Genomic DNA, 9,549 nt, shown 5'->3' on the forward strand with positions numbered 1-9,549 from the left:
TAGTATCTATGAATTCGTATTCGGATGATCTAATTGAGAGTGTATATTGTATGTTTACACCTACGCAACATATTAGTGTTCTAAGAGTCTTTAGTAATTTTTATCCAAGTTTCATATGCAAATTACCATGCTTTCAAACAAAGGGCCATAAAAAATGCCCCAGTATCTCAGAACTCCCACTTGAGATTCCGGACTTCCTCATTGGACAAGCCCATCTTGAGAGGCGGGGATCTTCTCTGACCTTAAAGGCCCTGCTCCAGGGACCCTCCCAGTCGGTGGTTCTGTTAGGTTTCGATAAGACGCTCCAACGCTCCAGAACATCTTAAGCTCGTGCCAGGCTTCGGCCTTGACCTTTCCGTTTCACCAAGATTCTCTGACTCAAACTGTTTCTTTCTCATCAACCAACTTCAGCAAGATCTTGGGCCTTAAGATTGCATCAGGAATCTCTTTCAGACAGATGAGACTTGCAAGTATCAAACTTAGTCTTATTAATTGATATATTAAGTATCAGTTACACCTTTTTACGAAGGTGTGTTTGAACTAAGAATCTGACGCTTCCCTTAGGTGTAGATCTGCTGAATATGCAAATGTTCCATAAATTTCATTCCTTATGTCTCTTTTCTGTACTGAGTTAAGCGTTAACCCTTTCCTATACCAACTGTGTGTGTGTGTGTGTGTATGTGTATGTTAGACCAGTTTATGTGTTTATGTAGGATGTTAGACCAGTTTATGTGTTTATGTAGTATGTTAGACTAGTTTAAGTGTTTATGTAGTTAATAAAACCTTACTTGTATCACACTTGACGTGGTTCGTTGTTTGCTTATAACTGGAGTCACTTAATCACGCAGATTTATGCTACAAGCTTTTGTAGAATTGTACAGTAAGAAAGTTATTTCCCTTAACCAGGAAATTAACGTTCTTAGAATTGACAAGACAGTTGACCCTGAGAGGTCAGCTAAATATCTACAGCGGATCTAAAATATTCATAATTAATTATAACTAGTTATGGTTAATTATTCATATTTCCCATGAGCTGATTCGTTACAATACCTATAATCTGCAACTATAACCTGTCTATTCCAGTACTCATGGAAATGCCTTTTATGTCACAGGGTGAATTGTTTTGTATCACCTTATCTAAAGCTGCCTGAATGATGGACTCGCTCTGTGTGTCCAGGGCTGATGTGGCTTCATCCAGCAGGAGAATTTTGGGGTTTTTGACGAGAGCTCGAGCAATAGCGATCCTCTGTTTCTGGCCTCCGCTCAGCTGGACCCCTCTCTCTCCAACCATGGTGTTCAGCTTCTGTCTCAGAGAATTTTTTTTAAACATTTAACTCCCTTTCTGACATTACACAACTACACTGAAATAAAACAGTGAAGAAATAATTTCACCAACAATTACAAACAAACACACAGCAGGTAACACATCATTTAAATGTGACATTTTGAGAAAGAAAAACTGAAATAGTGTTTTCTTGTACAAAAAACTCCATTAATCTTCTAAAAAAATGTTTTTTTCACTTTAGTGCAGCTCACATACATAAGATCTGCTCAAAATGCAAAAATCTAAATATTTCTAAGTAGGAATCAACCAATATTAAAATTCTGGCCTATATCAACAAGCAGATAATTAATTTTATGCTATGGACGATAACCGATAAAGGGCAGATATTAAAAGTCTACTTTGTCTAAATTAAAAACATAGATGAGCTTCTTTTTGCCTTAAATTGTTAGGGGCTGAACTGAGTCAAAGCCTTTAATAAAAAGTACAGTACTCACATCTGGTAGTTTGGAAATGAAATCGTAGGCATTGGCCTCTTTAATGGCTTGTTCAATGTCCTCATCAGTGGCGTCTTCACGGCCGTAGCGTATATTCTCAGCGATGGTGGTTCCAAAAAGAACAGGCTCCTGACTCACGATACCCATGTTTTCCCTCAGCCAGCGCACATTCAGAGTGCGGATATCACGGCCATCCAGAGTCACCTGCAAATATACACATTTCATAAAATAAACAACAACATATTTTGTGTGACGTGAAGTATTGAAGGAATGCAGCTTTTACTGAGAGGTGAACTGATTTATGATTGCTCATTAGCAGATTCTTTGGGCATGTCAGTGTTACCTCTCCTGAATCAGCGTCATAGAAGCGCTGCAGAAGCTGAATTATTGTGCTTTTCCCACAGCCACTGGCTCCAACCAATGCAATGGTCTTTCCATGAGGGACTTTCAGATTCATTTCCTGTAGAATCTGTAATGATACACACTGAATCAGAACTCAGTAGGTTACCATTTCTACAGATGCATAATATATCAGTACCATATTGGTTATAAGCCAACTCTACAGACTTAAATGTATCAGTATTAGTTCAGTATCAGTATTAGTGGATGTTTCTGTATACAAAATTGTTATATATATATTTTTTTTACATTTAAAATTACCTTTGCCCCCATATAATGCTCCCTTAAAGTTAATCCTTAAAAGCAATAATTTATTAACAAAATATATTTTTTATTTTTAAAAATAATCATAAAAAATATATCATTTTATTAACTAATAATAATTTCAACACATAGAAGGAATAGTATGAATGATAAAGTTCCTGACAGGTAGAAAAATATGCAACTCTACCTTCACATTTTTTCTGGAGGGATAGCTGAAGTGGATGTTCTTGAATTCGATATCTCCTTTCACATGGTCTGGTTTGTGACCTTCTTTTGAACTGCTGTCAATGGGACGAGGCTGCAACAGGTAACAGGAACAGAAATAAGTCATCCAGAATAACAATACAGGTATAAATATAGTAAAAATGAACCTCATTATAAAGACTGAAAGTTTGTACCATGTCAATTGTTTTGTAGACCTCATAGGCAGCACCCCGGGCCTTAGCGATGCTCTCCAGGTTTGGAGCTACCTGACCCAAACTGAATGCACCAATCATCACACAGAAGAAAACCTGGGGTCAAAAGTAACAAAGCTGGGGGTTAAGAAACGTCTCCTGCTGTGACTTTATTCAGAGACAGATAAAGTCTTAAAAAAGTTGAACTAACTCACAATGATGACCCTTCCAATTGAGTAATTCTCTGGCTCATCCACAGAGAGTTTTGTCCCATACCAAAATGCCAGCGCATAAGTGCCGAATATAATGAACTGTGTCAACCCCATGGACACATTAGTGGTAATGGCTTTCTTTACCCCAAAGTTCTTTGCTTCTACCAAGTTTTTCTCATACCTAGAATACATCAAATAGTTTGTCACAGAAAACCATTTATCTTATATTATAATAAATAAAAAAAAGTTTATATAGCGCTTTTCTGGGCACTCAACGCACTTTGCATAGAAAGGGGGAATCTCCTCAACCACCACCAGTGTGCAGCATCCACCTGGATGATGCGATGGCAGCCATATTGCGCGAGAATGCCCACCACACACTAGCTTATTGGTGGAGAGGAGACAGAGTGATGAAGCCAATCAGCAGATACGGGGATGGTTAGGAGGCCATGATGGTCAGAGGCCAATGGGAAAATTTGGCCAGGATGCCGGGGTTACACCCCTACTCTTTTTTCAAAGGACATCCTGGGATTTTTAATGACCACAGAGAGTCAGGACCTCGGTTTAACGTCTCATCCGAAAGACGGTGCTTTTTGTCAGTATAGTGTCCCCGTCACTACACTGGGGCGTTAGGACCCACACAGACCACAGGGTGAGCACCCCCTGCTGGCCTCACTAACACCTCTTCCAGCAGCAACCTAGTTTTTCCCAGGAGGTCTCACAACCAGGTACTGACCAGGCTCAACCCTGCTTAGCTTCAGTGGGCAACCAGTCTTGGGCTGCAGGGAGATATGGCTGCTGGTATTATGTACACACTTAGAACAGCTTGGTCACATTCTTGACATTTAGAAGAAGGCCCAATCTTATCTCCCCTGTTTAAGTGACAAATTAGTTATGAACTTATGGTGATGAGTGAAAAGTACAGAATGTGCTCACTTTTCCACTGCTTTCTTCTGTCCGTTAAATGCCACAACTGTCCTAATAGCAACCAGAATCTCTTCAGCTACTGCTCCTGCTTTAGCATATGCTGTAAGCTCCTTGCTGGTCAGGGTGGCAATAATCTGTAGGCAACAAAAAGGTAAGATATTTACAAAAAATGTTAATAAACTAAAATGCAAAAATTATAAATTAAAAACTATCATAAAAATTATATATATAGTTGTATTTTTTAGTTTAGTTTATTTATTTATCTGTGTTGTTCATCAAACCATTTGATCTAAAAAATAAATAAATAAATAAAGACAATTAAACATCATACATACTTTAGACCAAACAGCTGCTGATCCTGCCAGCAGGGGACTGACAGCAAGAATGACCAGCGTCAGCTTCCAGCCGTAGATAAAACCAATGATGAAACCAGCAATAAATGTGCAGAAGAACTGGACAAACACACAGATTTTGTCCCCAAGGCCATCGTTGATTGTGTTTATATCACTGCATTGGGGGAAAGAAGGGAGATCCATAAATCTTAAAAGGGTCATATGATGTTGCTAAAAAAAAACATTATTTTGTGTATTTGGTGTAATGAAATGTATTTATGCGGTTTAAGGTTAAAAAACACATTATTTTCCACATACTGTACATTGTTTCTCCTCTGTGCCGCGTCTTTCTGAAACATGTCGATTTTAACATCGGTCTGAAAAGCGAGGTGTGCTCTACTTGGCCAGCTATCCAGTGCGTTGTGATTGGCCGAATACCTCAAGCGTGTGACGGAAATGTTACGCTCCTTACCATACTGTGATGCCCTGTCCGGCCGGAGCGACGAGACAAAAACATTAAAACCCATTATAAACGAGGCATTTGTTGCATCCAGTGGGGACATAATTACGGATTATAATGACTTATACTGTCTTTTTACGCGTTGCGTTGCATCGCGCCACGTAAACAGAAAACCATGTCTGCATTTGTGATCGGAGAAACGACAAACAATAAGCGCTATTCTACACTGCTCAAAACTCGCGTTTGAATCGTCAGTGGCAAATTCTTTAAATATAAAAAAAGCTTACTTACAGTCTGTGAGTCAGAACAGCCGGCATTGTAGGACCACAAACCACTTTAGTCGTGTCCTCTTTTGGAAGGCCAAACAAATTAGTTTCTCTTTCACAATGAAACACAGCATCACACACGGCGGCCTTGAGTGAGCAGAGGCGGGAGGGCTTGAAAACGACGCGGCCAGCGGATTTGATGAAGGAGCGTCCTGCGGGCTTGCGCCAACCGCATATGACGACCCCGGGCTGGACTCCGCTTCGTCCACGGTGAAGGTCAATCCGGCAATCCACAGTGCAAAGTTGATGTATTTCCTCAGCGACCAGCACGGATCAGCTCTAGGCATGACGAAGCGGATATCGTCCTCTTTTGGAAGGCCAAACAAAGTAGTTTCACTTTCACAACGAAACACACAGCGCCTTCACAACATGACGGCGGAGGCAACAACAAATACTACAGTGAGAATAAAAGTTACGCCTTTTTTCTTTGCGTGAACATTTGGGCGGCGTTATGCAAATCTTCCCACATCGTGACGTAGACACGTGGGGGCGTGTTAGAACGAGCCGTTTTAGGTAGGCGTGGTTGACTCTTAAATTTTATAATGAATATCTCTTTGGATTTGAGACTTTAGTCTTTGCAACTTTACAGATCTTCTTTATGCACCAAGAGCTTGTAACACTCCAAAGAGAAAGGAAAAATTTAAATCGCATCTTATGACCCCTTTAAGTTTAAACACCTGAGATGTAACCAAAGAACTGATCAGGTGACAGAAACAAGAGTCTGGAACCTGGTTGCACTTCACGTACTCTGTAAGTCTTATGTTCAGCTCGCCGATCTGATGTGTGTCAAACCATGACATCTGCTGGTGGAGGATGGCATGAAAGTACTTCTCTCGAATCCTCTTTGATTGCTTCGCAGCAGTTAGCAGAAACAGCATTACTTGGAATGTGCCCAGTATCAGGACCGCAGCCCCGATTGCAACTAAGTAATAAGCATGTCTGTGTAAATAAACCAGCAAATTATGTCAAGGTTCAACAAAGAATTGAATGAATCATAGGTGGAAGATTCTAACAGTCGAAAAACTTCACTAAATTCTTAATGGGAGATCTGAATGAGAATGAATGTGACACCAGGCGGCTCCCCACTTTGTCATTTTATCTTCAATGCCTATTTCAGCAGAACCAGCCAAACACGTTGAAGAGTTGATGAAGGTGAAGTTTCCAGTAAAGTTGCCTGCAAACATTTGGGAGCAACATTTCCTGAAACCAGTAGTACCAGACCACCACATTAAAGTAAATATTTATGAAATGATTGCTGAGCTGTAACACCAAGAGTTAAGTTTACGTTAGAAACTCAAATCAGTTAATTCTATTGACAGATTTTAAAAGAGATACAGTATATTTAGCAAGGACTAATGTTTCAGCCACATGAATTCACGCATGCTTAGACATGTGTTTACATGGATGTTTCTTTATTGTACTATTAAATATACCTGTCAGATTACCTTTCTGCCCACTTGACACAAAGCTGTCAGTCATTTGTCCGAATACAACGCACATGAGAGGCAACGCAACACCATGAGCCGCTGCACACAGTAGGCCAATCAGCATAAGCAGCACCTCCGGACAGGTGGCATATCGAAACTGCAACAAACATGTGAGCCAAAAACATGACAGCTGTCCTCAGGGCTTATCACTGCATGATATATCACTGTTTATTAAAGCTGCAAATTAATTATGTGATGTAGAAGAGATGCACACTTACCAGCTGAAAAAATCCAACTGTTTTCACTGGCACTTTCTTCTTTTTTGACTTTTTTTTTTCCCTTTTTGCTATTTAAACAAGAAACAGTAAATTTAAAGTTTCAGATTTATTTATTTATTTGTTTGTAATTAAGGGCCAATATTTTAAATTAAAAATCAACAAAATGTAATAATAATATTATAAATATATATGGCATAAAATGTTAGACCAGAAGTTTGCAAACTGTATGCCTTCTTCCTTCTTTTAAATTAAGTAATTGTCATTTTTGTTATAACCAAAAGAGATTATTATTAGAATATTATTTGACTATTAAAGGTCACATATTTTACACCTTTCTGGAGTTTTATTTTAAGTATTGATGTCCTTAAGAATATATATTTGCGGTATAAGTACCAAAAACCATCTCAATATGTTTTTACAGCTCCTTTCTCAGGACCTCTGCAAAGAAGAGTTCGATTTATCACAGTGCCATATCACTTTCTCTTTGGAGTAATGGCAGCTCAACATCTACCAGAACTCATTGGAAGTTTAATAATAATTTACTAAAGTGTGAATATTTTTTTAATTCTATTTTGTTACTGATTAACAATGTTAAAACCATGTCTGAATTAACCTCAATTGGCAAATGGGAATGGGTCAAATTTACTGTAAAAAAATTAGCAATTAAAGAAGGGAAACAAAATTGCAAATGCTAGAAAATTTAGGCAGACAACAATTTTATCAAGACTAAATTATTTCGGTAATAAAGACATCCTTAGTGAGAGTGAGGAAAAAGAACTTCACATTCTTCAATCAGAGTTGGATGATTTTTATACAGAAAAGGCTAAAGGAGCATTTATACGATCTAGAGCCAGGTGGATTGAGGAAAGGGAAAAAAATTCTTCATATTTCTTTAATTAGGAAAAACAAAAACAATCTCTAAAAACTATTAATAAACTTAGCATTAATAATTGTATAAGTGAAGAAAAAACACTAATTGATGACTACATATATTCCTTCTATAATGATTTATATAAATCTAAATGTACAGAAAACGATTGTGATCTCTTCTTTTCCTTTTTAAAAGACAAAATTCCTATTATAGACTAAATATGATGGAAGCTGACATTTCCGAATTAGGCACTGCTATTAAGCAAATGTCTAATGGAAAGTCCTCAGGTATTGATGGCATCACAGTAGAACTATATAAACATTTTTGGCCCGAAATAAGAATCTTCTTTTCGAAGCATTAAAAGAATGTATAGATAAAGAATTATGAATTATCGCCATCAATGAAGCATGGTTTAATTATTCTAGTTCCAAAGTCAAATAAAGATAAATTATTGCTAGACAATTGGAGACCAATAACTCTTTTATGTAATGATTTCAAATTGCTCTCTCATGTTTTTGCGAATAGACTAAAAAAGGGTATTGGTGAAATTATCAGTGAAACACAGTCGGCTTTTATCAAAGGGAGAAGTATTCACAGTCATATTAGACTAGTTCTTGATATGCTTGATTATAACTATTTAATTCCTCAGACAAGCTTACTTCTATTTCTAGACTTCTTCAAGGCATTTGATACCCTTGAACACTCTTTTTTGTTTCGATCCTTAGAAACTTTTGGTTTTGGTCCTATGTTTTGTAAAGTAATTTCCATGTTTTATAATGATATTTTTAGTAGTGTTTCTCTTAATGTTGGTTCATCACCCAGAATCCAAATTAAACGAGGAATTCGTCAGGGATCTCACCATTACCCACCATTACTTTTTAATCTTGCAGTCGAACTAATGTCTTTATTCATAAAAAATGTTGAGGATAATATAGGCATAGACATTCTTGGTAGGACCTTTACTATAAGCCAATTTGCAGACGACACTCTTTTATTTCTTAAAGATAAAGAGGTGCTTCCATTAGTTATTGAAAAAAAATCAGTCTTCTCAAAGGCATCAGGTCTGACTCTAAACTTTAAAAAATGTGAATTAATGGAAATCCATAATTGTAACTTAGACAATATAGAGGGCATTCCAGTGAAAAAAAGAGGTCTAGTATTTAGGGGTTATGATTGCTAAAAATGTTGTTAATAGAGAACACTCAAATGTTTACTCTAAAATAGAAAGTATGAAAAAATCCTTAAATCATTGGTTATCTCAAGACCTATCTATGTTGGGTAGAATTCTCTTGACTAAAACTGAGGGATTATCCAAACGTATTTATTTATCTCAAGCTTTGTATACTGCCCCAAGTGTAGTTAAATCAGTGAATTAATTTTTATTTAAATTTATATGGAAAAATAAAACACATTATTTACGTAAATTCCATATGGTGAAAGAGTATGAACATGGAGGTTTGAGAGCCATTGATTTTGAATCTCTTCTTGGTACATGCAGAATAAAATGGTTGAAAGAGTGTTTAACAAAGTCACACTCAATATGGTACCATATTCCTAACCACATTTTTTAAAATATTGGCGGCCTTGTATTTGTGTTGAGATGTGATCTCGACCCTTGCAAAATTCCTCTGAAGGTATCTAATTTTCATAAACAAGTACTGCTTTTTTGGAAAATGATATTTACCCACAACTTTTCCCCTCACAACTCCACTCTTTGGAACAATAGGGCTGTAATTATTAATAGGAAATCTCTGTTTAAAAGTGATTGGTATAGCATTGGTAAGGCATTATTTGTATTCATGATTTATTAGATGAGAATGGCTTTTTCTTATCGTATAATGATTTCATTAATAAATACAGAGTTAGAATTACAATAAAA

The 9,549-nt window shown here is 37.1% G+C and overlaps 1 protein-coding gene across 1 annotated transcript in view; it reads right to left on the reverse strand.

Moving 5' to 3' along the window:
• LOC107581621 (multidrug resistance protein 1-like) overlaps window positions 1-9,549 on the reverse strand; it is a 69,659-nt gene that overhangs the window by 33,033 nt on the left and 27,077 nt on the right. The window contains 12 exon segments of the mRNA XM_016267248.1: window positions 1,133-1,303; window positions 1,780-1,983; window positions 2,123-2,248; window positions 2,630-2,740; window positions 2,841-2,954; window positions 3,053-3,230; window positions 3,986-4,110; window positions 4,312-4,483; window positions 5,842-6,033; window positions 6,181-6,268; window positions 6,516-6,678; window positions 6,800-6,867. Of these exon segments, the coding sequence (XP_016122734.1) occupies window positions 1,133-1,303; window positions 1,780-1,983; window positions 2,123-2,248; window positions 2,630-2,740; window positions 2,841-2,954; window positions 3,053-3,230; window positions 3,986-4,110; window positions 4,312-4,483; window positions 5,842-6,033; window positions 6,181-6,268; window positions 6,516-6,678; window positions 6,800-6,867 (1,712 nt within the window).

This window comes from Sinocyclocheilus grahami, unplaced genomic scaffold (assembly GCF_001515645.1).
Source record: "Sinocyclocheilus grahami isolate Dianchi unplaced genomic scaffold, SAMN03320097.WGS_v1.1 scaffold36.1, whole genome shotgun sequence".
NCBI lineage: Eukaryota > Metazoa > Chordata > Actinopteri > Cypriniformes > Cyprinidae > Sinocyclocheilus > Sinocyclocheilus grahami.